This window comes from Lampetra fluviatilis, chromosome 66, assembly GCF_964198595.1.
Source record: "Lampetra fluviatilis chromosome 66, kcLamFluv1.1, whole genome shotgun sequence".
In the NCBI taxonomy this organism is placed as follows: Eukaryota; Metazoa; Chordata; class Hyperoartia; order Petromyzontiformes; family Petromyzontidae; genus Lampetra; species Lampetra fluviatilis.
In genome coordinates this window covers 2,153,150-2,180,033 of record NC_136340.1, presented here as the reverse complement: position 1 = coordinate 2,180,033, position 26,884 = coordinate 2,153,150, and the positions used below count along the sequence as shown (strand labels likewise).

Below are 26,884 nucleotides of genomic sequence, written 5' to 3'. Positions count from 1 at the left end.
ACGCACACACACTCACACACACTCACACACACTCACACAAACACTCACATACACCCACATACACTCACGTACACCCACAAACACTCACGCACACTCACGCACACTCACACACACTCACACACACTCACACACACTCACAAAAATGCACACACAAACACTCACCCGCACTCACCCACACTCACACACACTCACGCACACCCACACACACTCACGCACACCCACACACACTCACGCACTCCCACACACACCCACACACACTCACATGCACTCACCTGCACTCACCCACACTCACACACACTCACGCACACCCACACACACTCACACACACTCACGCACACCCACAGACACTCACACACACTAACGCACACTCACGCACACCCACACACACCCACACACACTCACATGCACTCACCTGCACTCACCCACACTCACACACACTCACGCACACCCACACACACTCACACACTCACACACACTCACGCACACCCACAGACACTCACACACACTAACGCACACTCACGCGCACCCACACACACCCACACACACTCACATGCACTCACCTGCACTCACCCACACTCACACACACTCCCCCACAAAGACCCCCCGTGTAGCTGTGGGGGCGACGTCCACCCCACCGTCCTCGCCGGGCAGGTGGAGCGCAACGTCCACCCCCTCCACTCCCTCCTCCACCGCGTCGATCGGCTCCCGCCGGGTGATCGCCCCCCCCGCGCTTAGCACCCTCTCGGAGGGACATCGCTCAAATGCTGGCTCACCACCGCATGGGGTTACCCCACACACGCCCGTGCACACCACCACCACTACCGCTAAAGCCGCGTGCGCACACGCCCCTGCGGGCGGTTATCTCAACGTGCACTCGCGCTGCGGCTCTGCACTCGCTCTCGCTCAAATGCTGGCTCACCACCGCATGGGGTTACCCCACACACGCCCACGTACACCACCACCGCTACCGCTAAAGCCGCGTGCGCACACGCCCCTGCGGGCGGTTATCTCAACGTGCACTCGCGCTGCGGCTCTGCACTCGCTCTCGCTCAAATGCTGGCTCACCACCGCATGGGGTTACCCCACACACGCCCACGTACACCACCACCGCTACCGCTAAAGCCGCGTGCGCACACGCCCCTGCGGGCGGTTATCTCAACGTGCACTCGCGCTGCGGCTCTGCACTCGCTCTCTGCCGGTGATTTCCACGCAGCCGCTCCACACGCGGGAGCCACGGACACCGCACCGATGCTCTGCGCTAACGTTTTTATTCGCGGCGTTCAATTTCAAGTTCATTTATTAGGTATATGTGGGTGTGTAGGTGAGTGTGTGAGTGTGGGAGTGGGTGTGTGGCTGTGTGTGTGTGTGTGAGTGTCTGGGTGTGTGGCTGTGTGGCTGTCTGGGTGTGTGGCTGTGTGGGTGGGTGTGTGTGTGGGTGTGTGGCTGTGTAGGTGTGTGAGTGTGTGGTGTGAGTGTGTGGGTGTGGACGTGTGGCTGGGTCGGTGTGTGTGTGTGCGTGTGCGTGTACCCGTTCACTACAAATCTCGGGAAATACGCAAAGCAGTTTCGGCATTCATTTTATTGAGAGAGGAGGCTCAGCAGCAGTTTCGTCGTTTCTACGAAGGCACTCCTGCTCACCGCGGAGAACTGTAGCGACACGACCACCGCCCACTCTCCCTGCCACGCACAACTCTCTCCCTGCGTCCCGCGCGTTGTCCTCGAGGTTCCGATTCCGGTCGAGATTCGAGTCCGTCATTGGCGCGGAATCAGAAGAAAAGCCGACGGTGTACGCGGATGCAAGCCTGTGGGTCTCTGTGTGATGAGTCTGTGGGTCTCTGTGTGATGAGTCTGTGGGTCTCTGTGTGATGAGTCTGTGGGTCTCTGTGTGATGAGTCTGTGGGTCTCTGTGTGATGAGTCTGTGGGTCTCTGTGTGATGAGCCTGTGAGTCTCTGTGTGGTGAGTCTGTGGGTCTCTGTGTGGTGAGCCTGTGGGTCTCTGTGTGATGAGTCTGTGGGTCTCTGTGTGATGAGTCTGTGGGTCTCTGTGTGATGAGTCTGTGGGTCTCTGTGTGATGAGTCTGTGGGTCTCTGTGTGATGAGTCTGTGGGTCTCTGTGTGATGAGTTTGTGGGTCTCTGTGTGATGAGTCTGTGGGTCTCTATGTGATGAGTTTGTGGGTCTCTGTGTGATGAGTCTGTGGGTCTCTGTGTGATGAGTCTGTGGGTCTCTGTGTGATGAGTCTGTGGGTCTCTGTGTGATGAGTCTGTGGGTCTCTGTGTGATGAGCCTGTGAGTCTCTGTGTGGTGAGTCTGTGGGTCTCTGTGTGGTGAGCCTGTGGGTCTCTGTGTGATGAGTCTGTGGGTCTCTGTGTGATGAGTCTGTGGGTCTCTGTGTGATGAGTCTGTGGGTCTCTGTGTGATGAGTCTGTGGGTCTCTGTGTGATGAGCCTGTGGGTCTCTGTGTGATGAGTTTGTGGGTCTCTGTGTGGTGAGTCTGTGGGTCTCTGTGTGATGAGTCTGTGGGTCTCTGTGTGATGAGTTTGTGGGTCTCTGTGTGATGAGTTTGTGGGTCTCTGTGTGATGAGTTTGTGGGTCTCTGTGTGATGAGTCTGTGGGTCTCTATGATTATATATATCTCTGTGGGTCTCTGTGTGAGGTCAAGTAGGAGAAGTCTAAGAGGACGAGTGGGTGCAATTTTCTGCAGGGGTGGACACTGGGGTGGACAATGGGGTGAAGACAGGGCTGGACACTGGGGTGGACAATGGGGTGAAGACAGGGGTGGACACCGGGGTAGACAATGGGGTGAAGACAGGGGTGGACACCGGGGTGGACAATGGGGTGAAGACAGGGGTGGACACAGGGCTGGACACTGGGGTTGACATAGGGGTGGACATAGGGGTCGACATAGGGGTGGACATAGGGGTGGACGATGGCGTGGGCACGGTAGGTGAAGCGGAGGAGTAAGTGGGGGGCTCCCTTACCCCCCCATTGGGGGTGGGTCGGGGCTTGGGGGTCAAATCAGGGTCAGGGCTGGGGTCAGCCGCGTCAGGGTCAAGGTCAGACTTCTGTGTGCAAAGGTCAAGGTCAGCTGCGTTCATCCTAAAGTCAGCTGCGGTGCCGGGATGGAGTCTGGAGCGGGCGACTTTGGGGTGGACACCGAGGTGGACACTGGGGTGGTCACCGGGGTGGACAACGAGGTGGACACTGCGGTTGGCAGCTGTATTGGCGCCAGCGTGCGGCGTGTTTGGGTCTAACGCGTTAGGGACGGCCGCGTCGGGGTCAAGGTTCGGCACGTCGGGGTCAAGGTTCGGCACGCCGGGGTCAAGTTTCGGCACGCCGGGGTCAAGTTTTGGCGCGCCGGGGTCAAGGTTTGGCACGTCGGGGTCAAGGTTCGGCGCGTCAGGGTCAAAGTTCGGCACGCCAGGGTCAAGGTTCGGCACGCCGGGGTCAAGGTTCGGCGCGCCGGGGTCAAGGTTTGGCACGTCGGGGTCAAGGTTTGGCACGTCGGGGTCAAGGTTCGGCACGTCGGGGTCAAGGCTCGGCGTGTCGGGGTCAAGGTACACCGTGTCGAGGTCAGAGTCGTCGTCATCGTCGTTGGGGTCTCCGGAGGGGGGGAAGGGAGGAGGGGCGACCCCCGCCCGCGTTGGGCTGCCCCCAGGGCTGCCGTGCGGGCTGCCCCCAGGGCTGCCCTGGGGGCTGTGCCGCGGGGAGATGGCTTGTAGCACTCGCTCCTTGCCCTCCTGCAGCACCAGCTTCTGCGGTGACACAAGCAGTGACACAAGCGGTGACACAGGCGGTCACACAAGTGGTGACACAAGCGATCACAGGGACAACAACGGGTGCGAGGGGCTGGTAACCCCTCCACCTTCAATTAATTACCACGAAACTACGAATTAAACATAAACCTGTAACAAATAAGCTTGTGCCGGAGGCCCCGGGGGGACAAGCGTCTATGACGTCTCCTGGCCAAACCCCAATTGGCGGAGCCAGGAAATTGAATCTTCACCCTCGGGGCTCCTCCAGAAACAACGAAAAGCCATTACGGATGGCCAGGTGGAATGTTCGAACGCTCACTGCGGAGGAGAGGCTGCCACTCCTCTGTCGGGAGCTGGACCGGTACCGCCTGGATCTCTGTGGTAATCAGGAGGTCCAGTGGACCGGCTCTGGCTCCTGCCACCATGAGGGTTGGACAGTCTTCTACTCGGGGCAGGAGACTGCCAAACAACAGGGAGTGGCTCTTCTTCTGAACAAAATAATGAAGGGGACGTGGGAGCGTGGCGGTGAGGTGTGGGAAGCTGTAAGCCCCAGGCTACTTTGGGATCACTTTCCCATCAACCGGAGGCGAGGAGTGGTGGTCGTGGTTGCTTATGCCCCCACTGAAGACGAACATCCATGGAGGGATGCAGGCAAAGCCGAGGAGTCAGATGCCTTCTATGACCTCCTGTCACAGGTGCTGGCTAAAGTGGCCCCTCGGGACAGAGTCATCTTGTTGGGTGACTTCAATGCCCGAGTTGGTCATGATGCTGGCACCTGGTCTGGAGTGATTGGAAGGCATGGGCCGGATCAGCTCAATAACAACGGTAGGAGGCTGCTAGATTTTTGTGCAGTCCATGGGCTTGTAATTACCAACACGCTCTTCCGGCATCGGCGCATCCACACAACATCATGGATGCATGCCGGGTCCAAGCAAGAACATCTGCTGGACTAAATAGTGACGGACCAGCGGATGTGAGCCCATGTCCTTGACACCAGGACCTACCGTGGAGCTGATCTGCCCTCTGACCATCGACTAGTCATCTGTAAGATGCACCTGCCATTCTTCCACTCCGGTGGTGGGTGTACACCCAGGACCCCATTCCAACCTGAAGTGGCCTGTTTTCAGTTAGCTGATGAAAGTTGCAAGCGAGAATTTCATCATCGCTTGCAGCTGGGGTTGGCATCGTCCCCCATTCCTCCTGATGTCGAGGGTAAATGGGCGAGGTTTAGGACTGACTCATGCAGCTGCAATGGCTGCTTTGGTTACACAGTCCAGACCTCCCCAGAAACCCTGGCTGACAGAGGAGGTGTTCAGGATAGTTGAGAAAAAGCGACAGGCCCACTCTCATCGGCTACAGCATCCCACGTCAGAAAATGAGGAGGTTTACCGCCGCCTTCGCTCGGAGGTTCGGAGAACCGTGAAGCGCTGCAAGGATGGGTGGTGGTCGCGGGTTGCTGAGGAGATGGAGTCTGCCTCAGTGGCCCGCGATCACAAATCGCTCTTTAACTCCATCAAAAAAGTAACCTGCAGCGCCACACCTATAACCATCATTAGAGGAAAAAATGGTGATCCAATCTCCGACCCCCAGGAACAGGTTTGCAGATTTGCTGAGCATTCTGTGAGGTCCTGGGGGAGGGAAAATCCCTCAGCCAGGAAAACATCATGGCACAAAGTGGGGATAACCCTGCTGAGGCTGCGGTGCCTCAAATATTGGAAGAGGTCACCCCCTGTGAGTGGCTGGCTGAGGTGCCATCTGTTGAGGAAGTACTGAGGGCGATCCAGAGTCTGAAACCAGGAAAGGCACTGGGCAGAGATGATCTCCCAAGCGAAATTCTGAGGGAGGGTGGCGTTTGTGCACAGACTGCCTTATATGACATCATAACAATAGTCTGGACCACTGGACGGGTTCCGCAGGATTGGAAGGATGCCCTGGTGGTCCCCCTATTTAAGACGGGGGACCGCACAGACAGTAACAACTACAGGGGCATCTCACTCTTCAGTGTGCCGGGGAAGGTCCTGGCAAGGATTATTCAACATCGCCTTGCCAGGCACGCTGAGGAGAGGCTTGCGGAGCCCCAATGCGTTTTCAGGAAAGGGCGGTCCTGCACAGATGCCATATTTTCTGTCCGTCTGCTACAGCAGAGGTGTAGGGAATTCCTACAAGACCTACATCTCTGCTTTATTTACCTGGTCAAGGCCGATGATGCCATCAGTAGGCCTGGGCTCTGGGTTGTTCTTCGTGCTTTCGGAGTCCCTGACCCTCTGCTCACGATCATTAAGGACCTTCATGATGGTGAGCGGGCCCGGGTAAAACTACGTGGCCGGGAGTCGGAGCCTTTCCCTGTACACCTTCAGGTGCGACAGGGATGTCCTCTGGCTCCCACATTCTTTAACATCTATTTTGACCACGTAGTTCATGAAGCCTTCAATAGCTGTACCGGGGGGATTTCCATTTGGTACAGATATAATGGGAGGCTGATCGATGCCCGGGTGCGATCAAGGGATGGCTCCCTATTGGTCAACCACGTTATGTATGCCGATGATTTGGTAATAGCTGCTCATTCAGAAGAGGAGTTGGAGACGCTGCTGCTGAGACTGGAGCGTGCCACTAAGAGGTGGGGCCTTACCATCAGCCCCACCAAAACTAAGCACCTGCCTGGATATTTTGTACCATCGGGCACTCCACCCCCACAACTCCCAATCGGTGATGGGGCAGTTGTGGAGAGAGTGGAGAGTTTCCCATACCTGGGCAGTGTGCTTATGACCGGCTCCAGTTTATCAGCAGAGGTCTCACTCCGAATCAGTCGAGCGGCAATATCTTTTCATCGGTTGCGTAACGCTGTGTGGAAGCTACCTGGTCTGTCGCTCCGCACGAAGCTTCAGGTCTTCTCGGCCACGGTCATTCCCTCCCTTCTCTACGCTTGCGAAACGTGGACCCCCCTAGTGGAGCATCTTCGCCGGTTGGAAACATTTAGGCTGGCCTGCCTACGATCCATCCTGGGTTTAACCAGGCTGGATTGTGTGAGGAGCTCACAAATCCTGGAAAGATCTGGGCAAAGTCCCATCGGTGAGCTCCTTCGGCAGGCAAGGCTGCGTTGGCTGGGTCATGTAGCCCGCATGCCCAGCCACCGCATGCCTAAACAGCTTTTGTTCGGCCGGATCGAGGGGGCTAAACGGGCGCGGCACGGGCTAGAGAAGAGATGGAGTGATGTGGTACAGGAGGACGTGGAGCTGAGTGGACTTGCCGATGACTGGTACCAGCGGTGTCAAGATCGGCCTCTGTGGAGGAGGCTCGTGAAGGACGCTGCTACTGGGCAGTTGGAGGCAGTCGCCCTCCAACAACGGAGGGCGGAGGAGCGACGCTCACAACAACGAGCGGAGCGCCGGGTGGCTAAAGCACAGCCAGTTGGTACAGTAGGGGGCACAAGTGGTGCATCAGCCAGTCATCTCGGTCATCTCAGTCAGTCGACCCGTGGCACCTGCTGGGTCTGCCCCGTGACCTCCTGCCAGCGGGCGTTCGACACTTCACGTGGCCTCAAGGTGCACTTGGCCTGGCACAAGCGTCGTGGTGACGTCACCGCCACTTAGTGGCGAATGGCGGTTGTTGTTGTTGTGTGTGTGTCTGTGTGTGTATGTGTGTCTATACGTGTGTGTCTGTGTGTCTGTGTGTGTATGTGTGTGTGTTCATACCCAGGCTCCATCTGGCCCAAAGAGCTGCAGAAAGCTGCCGATGAAGTCTCGAGATAGCTCCTCCCACTTGGCGATGAGGTCACCGCCACGCTCCTCCCACTTGGCGATGAGGTCACCGCCCCGCTCCTCCACGCGCGCCACCAGCTCCTTGGAGCGCTCCTCCACACTGCGCACGCGCTGACGCACGCGCTCCACCCCGCCCTGCAGGCGGAAGCGCTTCTCCTGTGGGGGGGGGGGGGGGTCAGGGGGGGGTGGGGGATGAGGGGGGGAGGGGTCACGCGCTGCCGCACGCGCTCCACCCCGCCCTGCAGCCGGAAGCGCTTCTCCTGTGGGGGGGGGGGGGTCAGGGGGGGGTGGGGGACGAGGGGGGGAGGGGTCACGCGCTGCCGCACCCGCTCCACCCCGCCCTGCAGCCGGAAGCGCTTCTCCTGTGGGGGGGTCGGGGGGGGTGGGGGATGAGGGGGGGAGGGGTCACGCGCTGCCGCACGCGCTCCACCCCGCCCTGCAGCCGGAAGCGCTTCTCCTGGGGGGGGGGGGGTCGGGGGGGGTGGGGGATGAGGGGGGGAGGGGTCACGTGCTGCCGCACGCGCTCCACCCCGCCCTGCAGCCGGAAGCGCTTCTCCTGGGGGGGAGGGGGTGAGGGGGAGGAGGGGGAGGGGGGTGGGGTGGCGGGGGGGTGAGTGGGTGAATGGGTGGGTAGGTATATGGGTGGGTGGGTGAGTGGGTGAGTGGGTGGGTGGGTGGGTGAGTGGGTGGGTGGGTGGGTAGGTGGGTGGATGGGTCAGTGAGTGCGTGGGTGGGGTGGCTGGTGTGTGGGTGAGTGGGTGGGTGGGTTAGTGAGTGGTTGGGTGGGTGGGTGGGTGGTTGGGTGGTTGGGTGAGCGAGTGAGTGGTTGGGCGAGTAGGTGGGTGGATGGGTGGGTGAGTGGTTGGGTGGGTGGGTGAGTGAGTGGTTGGGTGGGTGAGTGAGTGGTTGGGTGGGTGAGTGAGTGGTTGGGTGGGTGGGTGGGTGAGTGGTTGGGTGGGTAAGTGGGTGAGTGGTTGGCTGGGTGGGTGAGCGAGCGAGCAAGTGGGTGGGTGAGTGGGTGAGTGGGTGAGTGGGTGAATGGCTGACCAGGTGGGTAAGTGGGTGGGTGACCGGGTGGGTAGGTGGGTGGGTAGGTGATTAGGTGGGTCGGTAAGTGAGTGGGTGGGTAAGTGGGTAGGTGGGCAGGTGGCTGGGTGGGTGGCTGGGTGGGTGAGTGGGCGGGTGAGTGTGTGGGTGAGTGTGTGGGTAAGTGTGTGGGTGAGTGAATGGGTAGGTGGGTGGATGAGTGTGTGGGTGGGTGAGTGGGTGGGTGAGCAAGTTAGTGAGTGAGTGGGCGAGTGGGCGTGTGGGTGAGTGGGTGGGTGGATGGGTGGGTAGGTGAGTGGGTGGATAGGTGGGGTGGCGGGTGTGTGGGTGAGTGGGTGGGTAGGTGACTGTCTGGGTAGGTGAGTGGTTGGGTGGGTGAGTGAGCGAGTGGGTGGGTGAGTGGGTGCATGGCTGACGAGGTGGGTAAGTGGGTGGGTGACCGGGTGGGTAGGTGGGTGGGTAGGTGGGTGGGTAGATGATTAGGTGGGTCGGTAAGTGAGTGGGTGGGTAAGTGGGTAGGTGGGCAGGTGGCTGGGTGGGTGGCTGGCTGGGTGAGTGGGTGAGTGGGTGGGTAGGTAGGTGGGTGAGTGTGTGGGTGAGTGTGTGGGTGACTAAGTGGGTAGGTTGGTGGGTGGGTGAGTGAGCGGGTAGGTGGGTGGTTGAGTGGGTGACTGAGTTTGAGTGTGTGGGTGGGTGAGTGTGTGGTGAGTGTGTGGGTGGGTGTATGGCTGGGTGAGTGTGTGGGTGAGTGGGTGACTGAGTGGGTAGGTGGGTGGGTGGGTGGGTGAGTGTGTGGGTGAGCGTGTGGGTGAGTGGGTGAGTGTGTGGGTAAGTGGGTGACTGAGTAGGTAGGTGGGTGGGTGGGTGGGTGAGTGTGTGGGTGATTGGGTAGGTGAGTGGGTGAGTGAGTGGGTGAGTGTGTGGGTGAGTGGGTGAGTGGGTGGTAAGCGTGCGGGTGAGTGGGTGAGTGTGTGGGTGAGTGTGTGGGGGAGTGTTTGGGTGAGCGTGCGGGTGAGCGTGAGGGTGAGTGGGTGAGTGTGTGGGTGGGTGAGTGGATGAGTGTGTGGGTGAGTGTGGGTGAGCGTGCGGGTGAGCGTGAGGGTGAGTGGGTAAGTGTGTGGGTGGGTGAGTGGATGAGTGTGTGGGTGAGTGAGTGGGTAGGTGAGTGGGTGAGTGAGTGTGTGGGTGTGTGGGTGAGTGTGTGGGTGAGTGAGTGGGTAGGTGAGTGGGTGAGTGAGTGTGTGGGTGAGTGTGTGGGTGAGTGTGTGGCTGGGTGGGTGAGTGGGTGAGTGTGTGAGTGAGTGTGTGGGTGAGTGACTGAGTGGGTGAGTGTGTAGGTGAGTGTGTGGGTGAGTGAGTGGGTGAGTGAGTGGGTGAGTGAGTGGGTGGGTGAGTGTGTGGGTGAGTGAGTGGGTGAGTGAGTGGGTGGGTGGGTGAGTGTGTGGGTGAGTGGGTGGGTGAGCATGTGGGTGAGCGTGTGGGTGAGTGAGTGGGTGAGTTGGTGAGTGGGTGGGTGAGCGTGTGGGTGAGCGTGTGGGTGAGCGTGTGGGTGAGCGTGAGGGTGAGCGTGTGGGTGAGTGTGTGGGTGAGTGTGTGGGTGAGTGTGTGGGTGAGTGAGTGGGTAGGTGAGTGTGTGGGTTAGTGTGTGGGTGAGTGTGTGAGTGAGTGGGTGAGTGTGTGGGTGTGTGTGCGGGTAGGTGGGTGAGTAGGTGAGCGTGAGGGTGAGCGTGTGAGTGAGTGTGTGGTGAGCGTGTGGGTGAGTGAGTGGGTTAGTGGGTGAGTGTGTGGTGATTGTGTGGGTGAGTGAGTGAGTGGGTGAGTGAGTGGGTGAGTGAGTGGGTGGCTGAGTGGCTGGGTGGGTGAGTGGGTGAGCGTGCGGGTGAGTGAGTGAGTGGGTGAGCGTGTGGGTGAGTGAGTGGGTGAGTGTGTGGGTGAGTGAGTGGGTGGCTGAGTGGCTGGGTGGGTGAGTGGGTGAGCGTGCGGGTGAGTGAGTGAGTGTGTGAGTGTGTGGGTGAGTGAGTGGGTGAGTGTGTGGGTGAGTGGGTGAGTAGGTGAGTGGGTGAGTGTGTAGGTGAGCGTGTGGGTGGGTGGTGGGTGAGTGTGTGGGTAGGTGTGTGGGTGAGCGTGTGGGTGAGTGTGTGAGCGAGTAGGTGAGTGGGTGAGTGTGTGGGTGAGTGAGTGGGTGAGCGTGTGGTGAGTTTGTGGGTGAGTGGGTGAGTGTGTGGGTGGGTGGGTGAGTGGGTGAGTGGGTGGGTGGGTGAGTGGGTGGGTGGTGGGTGAGTGTGTGGGTGAGTGTGTGGGTGAGCGTGTGGGTGAGCGTGTGGGTGAGCGTGTGGGTGAGTGTGTGGGTGAGTGTGTGGGTGAGTGTGAAGGTAGGTGTGTGGGAGGGTGGGTGGGTGGCGGGGTGGGTGAGTGGGTGAGTGTGTGGGTGAGTGTGTGGGTGAGTGTGTGGGTGAGCGTGTGGGTGAGCGTGTAGTTGAGTGTGTGAGTGTGTGGGTGAGTGGGTGAGTGAGTGTGTGGGTGAGTGTGTGGGTAGGTAGGTGAGCGTGTGGGTGAGTGTGTGGGTGAGTGTGTGAGTGGGTGAGTGGGTGAGTGAGTGGGTGAGTGTGTGGGTGAGTGAGTAGGTGAGTGGGTGAGTGTGTGGTGAGTGAGTAGGTGAGCGTGTGGGTGAGTGTGTGGGTGAGTGTGTGGGTGAGTGTGTGGGTGAGTGGGTGAGTGAGTGGATAGGCGAGTGGGTGAGTGTGTGAGTGGGTGAGTGTGTGGGTGAGTGTGTGAGTGGGTGAGTGAGTAGGTGAGTGAGTGGGTGAGTGTGTGAGTGAGTGAGTGTGAGGAGCCCCATGTGTATGAACCCGATGTTGAGTTCCCGTGCGCTGTATCCGCGCTGCAGGTTCCTTCGTGTGTAGACGTGTGGGTGAGTGTGTGGGTGAGTGTGTGGGTGAGTGGGTGAGTGAGTGTGTGGGTGAGTGTGTGGGTGAGTGGGTGAATGAGTGAGTAGGTGAGTGGGTGAGTGAGTGAGTAGGTGAGTGAGTGGGTGAGCTTGTGGGTGTGTGGGTGAGTGAGTGGGTGAGTGAGTGAGTGGGTGAGTGAGTGGGTGAGTGAGTGTGTGAGTGTGTGGGTAAGTGTGTGGGTGAGTGGGTGGGTGAGCGTGTGGGTGAGTGTGTGGGTGAGTGTGTGGGTGACTGAGTGGGTGAGTGGGTGAGTGTGTGGGTGAGTGTGTGGGTGAGTGAGTGGGTGAGTGAGTGTGTGGGTGAGTGTGTGGGTGAGTGTGTGTGTGAGTGAGTAGGTGAGCGTGTGGGTGAGTGAGTGAGTGAGTGGGTGGGTGGGTGGGTGAGTGAGTGAGTAGGTGAGTGAGTGGGTGAGCGTGTGGGTGAGTGTGTGGGTGAGTGTGTGTGTGAGTGAGTAGGTGAGCGTGTGGGTGAGTGAGTGAGTGGGTGAGTGAGTGAGTGGGTGAGTGGGTGGGTGTGTGAGTGTGTGGGTGAGTGAGTGGGTGAGCGTGTGGGTGAGTGAGTGAGTGGGTGGGTGGGTGTGTGGGTGAGTGAGTGAGTGGGTGGGTGTGTGAGTGAGTGGGTGAGTGTGTGGGTGAGTGTGTGGGTGAGCGTGTGGGTGAGTGTGTGTGTGAGTGAGTAGGTGAGCGTGTGGGTGTGTGGGTGAGTGAGTGGGTGAGGAGCCCACGTGTATGAACCCGATGTTGAGTTCCCGTGCGCTGTATCCGCGCTGCAGGTTCCTGCGCGCGTAGACGTGTGTGTGAGTGGGTGGGAAAATTGAGTTGGTGAGTGAGTAGGTGAGTGGGTGAGTGAGTGTGTGGGTGAGTAGGTGAGTGAGTGTGTGAGCGAGTAGGTGAGTGGGTGAGTGTGTGAGTGGGTGAGTGGGTGAGTGTGTGGTGAGTGTGCGGGTGAGTGTGTGGGTGAGTGTGTGGGTGGGTGAGTGGGTAGTTGAGTGTGTGAGTGAGTGGGTGAGTGTGTGTGTGGGTGTCTGGTTGTGTGGGTGAGTGGGTGAGTGTGTGGGTGAGTGTGTGGGTGGGTGAGTGGGTAGTTGAGTGTGTGAGTGAGTGGGTGAGTGTGTGGGTGGGTGTGTGGTTGTGTGGGTGAGTGGGTGAGTGTGTGGGTGAGTGTGTGGGTAGGTAGGTGAGTGTGTGGGTAGGTAGGTGAGTGGGTGTGTGAGTGTGTGGGTGAGTGAGTGAGTGGGTGGGTGGGTGGGTGAGTGTGTGGGTGAGTGTGTGGGTGAGTGAGTGGGTGAGCGTGTGGGTGAGCGTGTGGGTGAGTGTGCAGGTGAGGAGCCCACGTGTATGAACCCGATGTTGAGTTCCCGTGCGCTGTATCCGTGCTGCAGGTTCCTGCGCGCGTAGACGTGTGGGTAAGTGTGTGGGTGAGTGAGTGAGTGGGTGAGTGAGTGGGTGAGTGGGTGAGTGAGTGGGTGAGTGAGTGGGTGAGTGGGTGACCGTGTGGGTGTGTGGGTGAGCGTGTGGGTGAGCGTGTGGGTGTGTGGGTGAGTGAGTGGGTGAGTGAGTGAGTGGGTGAGTGAGTGGGTGAGTGTGTGGGTGGGTGGGTGAGTGAGTGGGTGAGCGTGTGGGTGTGTGGGTGAGTGAGTGGGTGAGTGGGTGAGGGTGAGTGGGTGAGGAGCCCACGTGTATGAACCCGATGTTGAGTTCCCGTGCGCTGTATCCGCGCTGCAGGTTCCTGCGCGCGTAGACGTCGTAGTCTCGTACGATGCGCGTGATGATGTCTGACGTGGAGATGCCCTCGGTGCGCTGCGTCGGGGCAAACATTCCTGGGGGGGGGCAGGGGGGTAGGGGGGGCAGGGGGAGGGGGCAGAGGGGGAGGGGGCAGGGGGGGCAAGGGGGGAGGGGGGGCAGGGGAAGAAAGGGGGGAGGGGGGAGGGGGAGGGGGGCAAGGGGGGAGCCACGGAGTTGAATCACTGAGAGTCGGTGAGTTGCGTGAGTGTATAGGTGAGTGGGTGAGTGTATAGGCGAGTGTGTGAGTGTATAGGTGAGTGTGTGAGTGTATGGGTGAGTGTAAAGGTGAGTGGGTGAGTGTATAGGTGAGTGGGTGAGTGTATGGGTGAGTGTAAAGGTGAGTGGGTGAGTGTATAGGTGAGTGGGTGAGTGTATGGGTGAGTGTAAAGGTGAGTGGGTGAGTGTATAGGTGAGTGGGTGAGTGTATGGGTGAGTGTATGGGTGAGTGGGTGAGTGTATAGGTGAGTGTATAGGTGAGTGGGTGAGTGTATAGCTGAGTGTATAGATTAGTGTATAGGTGAGTGGGTGAGTGTATAGGTTAGTGTATAGGTGAGTGGGTGAGTCTATAGGTGAGTGTATAGGTGAGTGGGTGAGTGTATAGGTGAGTGTGTAGGTGAGTGGGTGAGTCTATAGGTGAGTGTATAGGTGAGTGGGTGAGTGTATGGGTGAGTGGGTGAGTGTATGGGTGAGTGTGTAGGTGAGTGGGTGAGTGTATAGGTGAGTGGGTGAGTGTATAGGTGAGTGTGTAGGTGAGTGTATAGGTGAGTGTGTGAGTGTATGGGTGAGTGTAAAGGTGAGTGGGTGAGTGTATGGGTGAGTGTATGGGTGAGTGTATGGGTGAGTGTATGGGTGAGTGTATGGGTGAGTGGGTGAGTGTATGGGTGAGTGTATAGGTGAGTGGGTGAGTGTATAGCTGAGTGTATAGGTGAGTGTATAGGTGAGTGGGTGAGTGTATAGGTTAGTGTGTAGGTGTGTAGGTGAGTGGGTGAGTGTATAGGTGAGTGTGTAGGTGAGTGGGTGAGTCTATAGGTGAGTGTATGGGTGAGTGGGTGAGTGTATGGGTGAGTGGGTGAGTGTATAGGTGAGTGTATAGGTGAGTGGGTGAGTGTATAGCTGAGTGTATAGATTAGTGTATAGGTGAGTGGGTGAGTGTATAGGTGAGTGGGTGAGTGTATAGGTGAGTGTGTAGGTGAGTGTATAGGTGAGTGGGTGAGTGTATGGGTGACTGTATAGGTGAGTGGGTGAGTGTATAGGTGAGTGTGTAGGTGAGTGTACAGGTGAGTGTGTAGGTGAGTGTGTAGGTGAGTGTATAGGTGAGTGTGTAGGTGAGTGAGTGGGTGAGTGTATAGGTGAGTGTATAGGTGAGTGTGTAGTTGAGTGGGTGAGTGTATAGGTGAGTGTATAGGTGAGTGTAAAGGTGAGTGTATAGGTGAGTGGGTGAGTGTGTAGGTGAGTGTATAGGTGAGTGTGTAGGTGAGTGTGTAGGTGAGTGTACAGGTGAGTGGGTGAGTGTAAAGGTGAGTGGGTGAGTGTGTAGGTGAGTGAACAGGTAAGTGGGTGAGTGTGTAGGTGAGTGTGTAGGTGAGTGTGTAGGTGAGTGGGTGAGTGTATAGGTGAGTGTGTAGGTGAGTGTGTAGGTGAGTGTACAGGTAAGTGGGTGAGTGTGTAGGTGAGTGTGTAGGTGAGTGTGTAGGTGAGTGGGTGAGTGTATAGGTGAGTGGGTGAGTGTGTAGGTGAGTGTGTAGGTGAGTGTATAGGTGAGTGGGTGAGTGTATAGGTGAGTGGGTGAGTGTGTAGGTGAGTGTATAGGTGAGTGTGTAGGTGAGTGTGTAGGTGAGTGTACAGGTAAGTGGGTGAGTGTGTAGGTGAGTGTGTAGGTGAGTGTATAGGTGAGTGGGTGAGTGTATAGGTGAGTGGGTGAGTGTGTAGGTGAGTGTATAGGTGAGTGTGTAGGTGAGTGTGTAGGTGAGTGTACAGGTGAGTGGGTGAGTGTATAGGTGAGTGTGTAGGTGAGTGTACAGGTGAGTGTACAGGTGAGTGTACAGGTGAGTGGGTGAGTGAGTGCTCACCAGCCTCCTTGATCTCCCGGTAGACATCGTCGGTACCGGCTGATGAGTATGGGAGCTCATCGTGGGCCACAAAGTCGATCTGCGGTACAGCAACAAGGACGCATCACTCCTCACCGCTCGCTGGAGACACAGAGACACGGAGACACAGACACACAGAGACACAGACACACAGAGACACAAAGACACGGAGACACAGAGGCACGGGGAGACACAGAGACACCACAGACACAGAGACACAGAGACACAGAGACACAGAGACACGGAGACACGGAGACACGGAGACACAGAGACACGGAGACACGGAGACACGGACACAGAGACACAGAGACACAGAGACACAGAGACACGGAGACACGGAGACACGGAGACACGGAGACACAGAGACACAGAGACACAGAGACACGGAGACACGGAGACACGGAGACACGGAGACACGGAGACACGGAGACACAGAGACACAGAGACACGGAGACACGGAGACACGGAGACACGGAGACACAGAGACACAGAGACACAGAGACACAGAGACACGGAGACACAGAGACACGGAGACACGGAGACACGGAGACACAGAGACACAGAGACACAGAGACACAGAGACACGGAGACACGGAGACACAGAGACACGGAGACACGGAGACACGGAGACACAGAGACACAGAGACACAGAGACACAGAGACACGGAGACACAGAGACACAGAGACACAGAGACACGGAGACACGGAGACACGGAGACACAGAGACACAGAGACACGGAGACACGGAGACACGGAGACACGGAGACACGGAGACACAGAGACACGGAGACACAGAGACACGGAGACACGGAGACACAGAGACACGGAGACACAGAGACACAGAGACACGGAGACACGGAGACACGGAGACACGGAGACACGGAGACACGGAGACACGGAGACACGGAGACAAGGAGACAAGGAGACACGGAGACACGGAGACACGGAGACACGGAGACACAAAGACACAAAGACACGGAGACACAGGGACGCAGAGACACGGAGACACAGAGGCACGGGGAGACACAGAGACACAGAGACACAGAGACACCACAGACAGAGACACAGAGACAGATACACAGAGACACAGAGACACGGAGACACAGAGACACCACAGACAGAGAGACACAGTGACACAGAGACACGGAGACACCACAGACAGAGACACAGAGACACAGAGACAAAGAGACTCCCACACGGAGACACAGAGACACAGAGACACGGAGACACGGAGACACGGAGACACAGAGACACGGAGACACGGAGACACAGAGACACAGAGACACGGAGACACAGAGACACAGAGACACAGAGACACAGAGACACGGAGACACAGAGACACGGAGACACGGAGACACAGAGACACAGAGACACGGAGACACAGAGACACAGAGACACAGAGACACAGAGACACGGAGACACAGAGACACGGAGACACGGAGACACAGAGACACAGAGACACGGAGACACAGAGACACAGAGACACAGAGACACAGAGACACGGAGACACAGAGACACGGAGACACAGAGACACGGAGACACGGACACAGAGACACAGAGACACGGACACAGAGACACAGAGACACAGAGACACGGACACAGAGACACGGAGACACAGAGACACGGAGACACAGAGACACAGAGACACGGACACAGAGACACAGAGACACAGAGACACGGACACAGAGACACAGAGACACAGGCACAGAGACACGGAGACACAGACACAGAGACACAGACACAGAGACACAGACACAGAGACACAGAGACACAGAGACACGGAGACACGGAGACACGGAGACACAGAGACACAGAGACACAGAGACACAGAGACACGGAGACACAGAGACACGGAGACACGGAGACACGGAGACACGGAGACACGGAGACACAGAGACACGGAGACACGGAGACACGGAGACACGGAGACACGGAGACACAGAGACACAGAGACACGGAGACACGGAGACACGGAGACACGGAGACACGGAGACACAGAGACACAGAGACACGGAGACACGGAGACACGGAGACACGGAGACACGGAGACACGGAGACACGGAGACACGGAGACACTGAGACACAGAGACACAGACACACAGAGACACAGAGACACGGAGACACGGAGACACGGAGACACAGACACACAGAGACACAGAGACACAGACACACAGAGACACAGAGACACGGAGACACAGAGACACGGAGACACGGAGACACGGAGACACGGAGACACAGACACACAGAGACACAGACACAGAGACACGGAGACACGGAGACACAGACACACAGAGACACAGAGACACGGAGACACGGAGACACGGAGACACGGAGACACGGAGACACGGAGACACAGAGACACGGAGACACGGAGACACAGAGACACGGAGACACAGAGACACGGAGACACGGAGACACGGAGACACGGAGACAAGGAGACAAGGAGACACGGAGACACGGAGACACGGAGACACGGAGACACAAAGACACAAAGACACGGAGACACAGGGACGCAGAGACACGGAGACACAGAGGCACGGGGAGACACAGAGACACAGAGACACAGAGACACCACAGACAGAGACACAGAGACAGATACACAGAGACACAGAGACACGGAGACACAGAGACACCACAGACAGAGAGACACAGTGACACAGAGACACGGAGACACCACAGACAGAGACACAGAGACACAGAGACAAAGAGACTCCCACACGGAGACACAGAGACACAGAGACACGGAGACACGGAGACACGGAGACACAGAGACACGGAGACACGGAGACACAGAGACACAGAGACACGGAGACACAGAGACACAGAGACACAGAGACACAGAGACACGGAGACACAGAGACACGGAGACACGGAGACACAGAGACACAGAGACACGGAGACACAGAGACACAGAGACACAGAGACACAGAGACACGGAGACACAGAGACACGGAGACACGGAGACACAGAGACACAGAGACACGGAGACACAGAGACACAGAGACACAGAGACACGGAGACACAGAGACACGGAGACACAGAGACACGGAGACACGGACACAGAGACACAGAGACACGGACACAGAGACACAGAGACACAGAGACACGGACACAGAGACACGGAGACACAGAGACACGGAGACACAGAGACACAGAGACACGGACACAGAGACACAGAGACACAGAGACACGGACACAGAGACACAGAGACACAGGCACAGAGACACGGAGACACAGACACAGAGACACAGACACAGAGACACAGACACAGAGACACAGAGACACAGAGACACGGAGACACGGAGACACGGAGACACAGAGACACAGAGACACAGAGACACAGAGACACGGAGACACAGAGACACGGAGACACGGAGACACGGAGACACGGAGACACGGAGACACAGAGACACGGAGACACGGAGACACGGAGACACAGAGACACAGAGACACAGAGACACGGAGACACGGAGACACGGAGACACGGAGACACAGAGACACAGAGACACGGAGACACGGAGACACGGAGACACGGAGACACGGAGACACTGAGACACAGAGACACAGACACACAGAGACACAGAGACACGGAGACACGGAGACACGGAGACACAGACACACAGAGACACAGAGACACAGACACACAGAGACACAGAGACACGGAGACACAGAGACACGGAGACACGGAGACACGGAGACACGGAGACACAGACACACAGAGACACAGACACAGAGACACGGAGACACGGAGACACAGACACACAGAGACACAGAGACACGGAGACACGGAGACACGGAGACACGGAGACACGGAGACACAGAGACACAGAGACACGGAGACACAGAGACACAGAGACACGGAGACACAGAGACACGGAGACACGGAGACACAGAGACACGGAGACACAGAGACACGGAGACACGGAGACACAGACACAGACACACAGAGACACAGAGACACGGAGACACGGAGACACGGAGACACAGACACACAGAGACACAGAGACACAGACACACAGAGACACAGAGACACGGAGACACAGAGACACGGAGACACGGAGACACGGAGACACGGAGACACAGACACACAGAGACACAGACACAGAGACACGGAGACACAGACACACAGAGACACAGAGACACGGAGACACAGAGACACGGAGACACGGAGACACAGACACAGACACACAGAGACACAGAGACACAGACACGGAGACACGGAGACACAGAGACACGGAGACACAGAGACACAGAGACACGGAGACACAGACACAGACACACAGAGACACAGAGACACAGACACGGAGACACGGAGACACAGAGACACAGAGACACGGAGACACGGAGACACAGAGACACGGAGACACAGAGACACAGAGACACGGAGACACAGACACAGACACACAGAGACACAGAGACACAGACACGGAGACACGGAGACACAGACACAGACACACAGAGACACAGAGACACAGAGACACGGAGACATGGAGACATGGAGACACAGAGACACAGAGACACAGAGACACGGAGACACAGACACAGACACACAGAGACACAGAGACACAGAGACACGGAGACACAGAGACACAGAGACACGGAGACACAGAGACACAGAGACACGGAGACACGGAGACACAGAGACACGGAGACACAGACACACAGAGACACGGAGACACGGAGACACAGAGACACGGAGACACGGAGACACGGAGACACAGAGACACAGAGACACGGAGACACGGAGACACAGAGACACAGAGACACAGAGACACGGAGACACAGAGACACGGAGACATGGAGACATGGAGACACAGAGACACAGAGACACAGAGACACGGAGACACGGAGACACGGAGACACAGAGACACGGAGACACGGAGACATGGAGACACAGAGACATGGAGACACAGAGACACAGAGACACGGAGACATGGAGACACAGAGACACAGAGACACGGAGACACGGAGACACGGAGACACGGAGACATGGAGACACGGAGACACGGAGACACGGAGACACGGAGACACGGAGACACGGAGACACGGAGACATGGAGACACAGAGACACAGAGACACGGAGACACGGAGACACAGAGACACAGAGACACAGAGACACGGAGACACAGAGACACGGAGACACGGAGACATGGAGACACAGAGACACAGAGACACAGAGACACGGAGACACGGAGACACAGAGACACGGAGACACGGAGACACGGAGACACGGAGACACGGAGACACAGAGACACAGAGACACGGAGACACGGAGACACAGAGACACAGAGACACGGAGACACGGAGACACGGAGACACGGAGACACGGAGACACGGAGACACGGAGACACGGAGACACGGAGACACAGAGACACAGAGACACAGAGACACGGAGACACGGAGACACAGAGACACAGAGACACGGAGACACGGAGACACAGAGACACAGAGACACAGAGACACGGAGACACCACAGACAGAGACACAGAGACACAGAGACACAGAGACACGGAGACACAGAGACACGGAGACACGGAGACACGGAGACACAGAGACACAGAGACACGGAGACACGGAGACACGGAGACAGGAGACACGGAGACACGGAGACACGGAGACACGGAGACACGGAGACACGGAGACACGGAGACACGGAGACACGGAGACACGGAGACACGGAGACACGGAGACACGGAGACACGGAGACACGGAGACACGGAGACACGGAGACAGGGAGACACGGAGACACGGAGACACAGAGACACAGAGACACGGAGACACGGAGACACGGAGACACGGAGACACGGAGACAGGGAGACACGGAGACACAGAGACACAGAGACACGGAGACACGGAGACACGGAGACACGGAGACAGGGAGACACGGAGACACGGAGACACGGAGACACGGAGACACGGAGACACGGAGACACGGAGACACGGAGACACGGAGACACGGAGACACGGAGACACGGAGACACGGAGACACGGAGACACGGAGACACGGAGACACGGAGACACGGAGACACGGAGACACGGAGACACGGAGACACGGAGACACGGAGACACGGAGACACGGAGACACGGAGACACGGAGACACGGAGACACGGAGACACGGAGACACGGAGACACGGAGACACGGAGACACGGAGACACGGAGACACGGAGACACAGAGACACGGAGACACGGAGACACGGAGACACGGAGACACGGAGACACGGAGACACGGAGACACGGAGACACGGAGACACGGAGACACGGAGACACGGAGACACGGAGACACAGAGACACGGAGACACGGAGACACAGAGACACGGAGACACGGAGACACGGAGACACAGAGACACGGAGACACAGAGACACAGAGACACGGAGACACGGAGACACAGAGACACAGAGACACGGAGACACAGAGACACAGAGACACGGAGACACGGAGACACGGAGACACGGAGACACGGAGACACAGAGACACGGAGACACAGAGACACAGAGACACAGAGACACGGAGACACGGAGACACGGAGACACAGAGACACGGAGACACGGAGACACGGAGACACGGAGACACGGAGACACAGAGACACGGAGACACGGAGACACAGAGACACGGAGACACGGAGACACGGAGACACAGAGACACGGAGACACAGAGACACAGAGACACGGAGACACGGAGACACGGAGACACAGAGACACGGAGACACAGAGACACAGAGACACGGAGACACGGAGACACGGAGACACGGAGACACGGAGACACAGAGACACGGAGACACAGAGACACAGAGACACGGAGACACAGAGACACGGAGACACAGAGACACCACAGACAGCGACACAGAGACACAGACACAGAGACACGGAGACACGGAGACACAGAGACACAGAGACACAGAGACACAGAGACACAGAGACACGGAGACACAGAGACACGGAGACACAGAGACACGGAGACACGGAGACACAGAGACACGGAGACACAGAGACACGGAGACACAGAGACACGGAGACACAGAGACACAGAGACACGGAGACACGGAGACACGGAGACACAGAGACACAGAGACACAGAGACACCACAGACAGCGACACAGAGACACAGACACAGAGACACAGAGACACAGACACAGAGACACGGAGACACAGAGACACGGAGACACAGAGACACCCACCTCTCCCTCCTCACCACCCCCCCTCCCCACTACCCCCCCCACCTACCACCCCTCCCCCTCCCCCCACCCCCCCAACACCCCCAAACCACCTCCCCCCACCACACCCCCTCCCCCCAACCACCACCCCCCCCCCCTCCCCCCCACCCCCTCCTCCCCCCACCCCCACCACCCCCCCGCCCCTCCCCACCCCTCTCCCCCCCCACCCCCCCTCCCCCCACCCCCCCACCACCACCCCACCACCCTCTCCACCCCGCTACCTCCCCCCACCACCCCCCCCCTCCACCCCCACCCCTCCCCACCAACACCACCTCCCCCCCACCACCCCCCCGCCCCTCCCCACCCCCCTCCCCCCACCCCCACCCCTCCTCCACCACTCCCACCTCCCCCCCACCTCCCCCCACCCCCACCCCCCACCTCCCCCCCAACACCCACCCTCCCCACCTCCCCCTCACCACCCCCCCACCTCCCCCCACCACCCCCCACTCCCCTCACCATCCCCTCCCCACCACCCCCCTCCCCACCCCCACCCCTCCCACCCCTCCCCCCACCCCCACCCCCCACCCCTCCCCCCCACCCCCACCCCCCCACCCCCCCCACCCCCCCCACCCCCCTCCTCCCCCCTCCCCCCACCTCCCACCCCCCCCCACCCCCCACCCCCCCCACCCACGCGATGCAGTTGCAGGAATCCCGGCGTGAGTCTCCAGGGGGCGTCTCTGAGCACCTCGTCCACGTAGCGGCAGTGACGCACCGACTCGTAGCGCTCGCCCTCGCTCAGCACCGTGAAGCCCTTGTTGGCGTGCGTCAGCGCGTCACTGCACACTGCGCACCAGGAGAGCTAGTCAACTTCTCACATCATCAGGTAGTCAACATCTCACATCGTCAGTATAGCAGGCGAGGTAGTCAACTTCTCACGTCATCAGGTAGTCAACATCTCACATCGTCAGTATAGCAGGCGAGGTAGTCAACTTCTCACGTCATCAGGTAGTCAACATCTCACATCGTCAGTATAGCAGGCGAGGTAGTCAACTTCTCACGTCATCAGGTAGTCAACATCTCACATCGTCAGTATAGCAGGAGAGGTTGTCAACATCTCACATCATCAGGTAGTCAACATCTCACATCGTCAGTATAGCAGGCGAGGTAGTCAACATCTCACATCATCAGCGATCTCCTGTGTAGCAGGAGAGGTAGTCAACATCTCACATCATCAGGTAGTCAACATCTCACATCGTCAGTATAGCAGGCGAGGTAGTCAACATCTCACATCATCAGCGACCTCCTGTGTAGCAGGAGAGGTAGTCAACATCTCACATCATCAGGTAGTCAACATCTCACATCGTCAGTATAGCAGGCGAGGTAGTCAACATCTCACATCATCAGCGATCTCCTGTGTAGCAGGAGAGGTAGTCAACATCTCACATCATCAGGTAGTCAACATCTCACATCGTCAGTATAGCAGGCGAGGTAGTCAACATCTCACATCATCAGCGACCTCCTGTGTAGCAGGAGAGGTAGTCAACATCTCACATCATCAGGTAGTCAACATCTCACATCGTCAGTATAGCAGGCGAGGTAGTCAACATCTCACATCATCAGCGATCTCCTGTGTAGCAGGAGAGGTAGTCAACATCTCACATCATCAGGTAGTCAACATCTCACATCGTCAGTATAGCAGGCGAGGTAGTCAACATCTCACATCATCAGGTAGTCAACATCTCACATCGTCAGTATAGCAGGAGAGGTAGTCAACATCTCACATCATCAGCGATCTCCTGTGTAGCAGGAGAGGTAGTCAACATCTCACATCATCAGGTAGTCAACATCTCACATCGTCAGTATAGCAGGCGAGGTAGTCAACATCTCACATCATCAGCGACCTCCTGTGTAGCAGGAGAGGTAGTCAACATCTCACATCATCAGGTAGTCAACATCTCACATCGTCAGTATAGCAGGCGAGGTAGTCAACATCTCACATCATCAGGTAGTCAACATCTCACATCGTCAGTATAGCAGGAGAGGTAGTCAACATCTCACATCATCAGCGATCTCCTGTGTAGCAGGAGAGGTAGTCAACATCTCACATCATCAGGTAGTCAACATCTCACATCGTCAGTATAGCAGGCGAGGTAGTCAACATCTCACATCATCAGCGACCTCCTGTGTAGCAGGAGAGGTAGTCAACATCTCACATCATCAGGTAGTCAACATCTCACATCGTCAGTATAGCAGGCGAGGTAGTCAACATCTCACATCATCAGCGATCTCCTGTGTAGCAGGAGAGGTAGTCAACATCTCACATCATCAGGTAGTCAACATCTCACATCGTCAGTATAGCAGGAGAGGTAGTCAACATCTCACATCATCAGCGATCTCCTGTGTAGCAGGAGAGGTAGTCAACATCTCACATAATCAGGTAGTCAACATCTCACATCGTCAGTATAGCAGGCGAGGTAGTCAACATCTCACATCATCAGCGACCTCCTGTGTAGCAGGAGAGGTAGTCAACATCTCACATCATCAGGTAGTCAACATCTCACATCGTCAGTATAGCAGGCGAGGTAGTCAACATCTCACATCATCAGCGATCTCCTGTGTAGCAGGAGAGGTAGTCAACATCTCACATCATCAGGTAGTCAACATCTCACATCGTCAGTATAGCAGGAGAGGTAGTCAACATCTCACATCATCAGCGATCTCCTGTGTAGCAGGAGAGGTAGTCAACATCTCACATCATCAGGTAGTCAACATCTCACATCGTCAGTATAGCAGGCGAGGTAGTCAACATCTCACGTCATCAGCGACCTCCTGTGTAGCAGGCGAGGTAGTCAACATCTCACATCATCAGCGATGTGACCCACGACCTCCTGTGTAGCAGGAGAGGCTGTCAACATCTCACATCGTCAGTATAGCAGGAGAGGTAGTCAACATCTCACATCATCAGGTAGTCAACATCTCACATCATCAGCGATGTGACCCACGACCTCCTGCACACCCGGAGAGGTAGTCAACATCTCACGTCATCAGCGATGTGACCCACGACCTCCTGTGTAGCAGGCGAGGTAGTCAACATCTCACGTCATCAGCGATGTGACCCACGACCTCCTGTGTAGCAGGCGAGGTAGTCAACATCTCACGTCATCAGCGATGTGACCCACGACCTCCTGTGTAGCAGGCGAGGTAGTCAACATCTCACGTCATCAGCGATGTGACCCACGACCTCCTGTGTAGCAGGCGAGGTAGTCAACATCTCACGTCATCAGCGATGTGACCCACGACCTCCTGTGTAGCAGGAGAAGTAGTCAACATCTCACGTCATCAGCGATGTGACCCACGACCTCCTGTGTAGCAGGCGAGGTAGTCAACATCTCATATTATCGGGGGTGGGACCCACGACCTCCTGTACACCGGGCATGGTAGTCAACATCTCGCATCATCAGCGATGGTACCCACAACATCCTGTATAGCAGGCGAGGTAGTCAACATCTCACATTGTCAGCGATGGAATCCACGACCTCCTGTACAGCAGGCGAGGTAGTCAACATCTCACGTCATCAGCGATGGAATCCACGACCTCCTGTACAGCAGGCGAGGTAGTCAACATCTCACGTCATCAGCGATGGAATCCACGACCTCCTGCGCACCGGGAGAGGTGGTCAACATCTCGCGCCGTTTTACCAGATCATCGGCATACATAACGTGGTTGACCAATAGGGAGCCATGCCTTGACCGCGCGCGGGCATCGATCAGTCTCCCATTGTATCTGTACCAGATGGAAATTCCCCCGGTACAGCTATTGAAGGCTTCACGGACTACGTGGTCGAAAAATATGTTAATTAATATTGGAGCCAGAGGACATCCCTGTCGCACCCCAAGGTGAGCAGGGAATGGCTCCGACTCCCGGCCACGTAGTTTTAACTGGGCCTGCTCACCATCATGAAGATCCTTAATGATCGTGAGCAGAGGATCAGGGACTCCGATAGCACGAAGAACAACCCAAAGCCCAGGCCTACTGATGGTATCATAGTCATTGAACAGGTCAATAAAGCAGAGATGTAATTCTTGTTGGAATTCCCTACACCTCTGCTGTAGCAGACGGACAGAAAATATGGCATCTGTGCAGGACCGCCCTTTCCTGAAACCGCATTGGGGCTCCGCAAGCCTCTCCTCAGCGTGCCTGGCAAGGCGATGTTGAATAATCCTTGCCAGGACTTTTCCCGGCACACTGAGGAGTGAGATGCCCCTGTAGTTGTTACAGTCTGTGCGGTCCCCCCTTCTTAAAGAGGGGGACCACCAGGGCATCCTTCCAATCCTGCGGAACCTGTCCAGTGGT

At 57.3% G+C, this 26,884-nt stretch overlaps 1 protein-coding gene across 1 annotated transcript; it reads right to left on the bottom strand.

The window, feature by feature from the left end:
• Positions 1 to 1,561: 1,561 nt before the first annotated feature.
• On the bottom strand, positions 1,562 to 26,214 carry LOC144952168 (uncharacterized). The gene is made up of 6 exons (XM_078882571.1): positions 26,196 to 26,214; positions 23,222 to 23,373; positions 15,360 to 15,438; positions 13,183 to 13,325; positions 7,446 to 7,667; positions 1,562 to 3,753 (listed from the first exon to the last, which is right to left on the bottom strand). Exons 1-6 carry the CDS (start codon positions 26,212 to 26,214, stop codon positions 2,671 to 2,673), a joined length of 1,698 nt encoding a protein of 565 aa, XP_078738697.1. The 3' UTR covers positions 1,562 to 2,670.
• Positions 26,215 to 26,884: the final 670 nt, after the last annotated feature.

Excerpts from the sequence above, each read along its gene's own strand:
- LOC144952168 (XM_078882571.1), bottom strand. Across the intron at positions 13,326-15,359 it reads CCGGGAGATCAAGGAGGCTG|GAATGTTTGCCCCGACGCAG; the intron begins GTGAGCACTCAC and ends GCCCCCCCCCAG. Across the intron at positions 3,754-7,445 it reads TTGGGCCAGATGGAGCCTGG|AAGCTGGTGCTGCAGGAGGG; the intron begins GTATGAACACAC and ends GTGTCACCGCAG.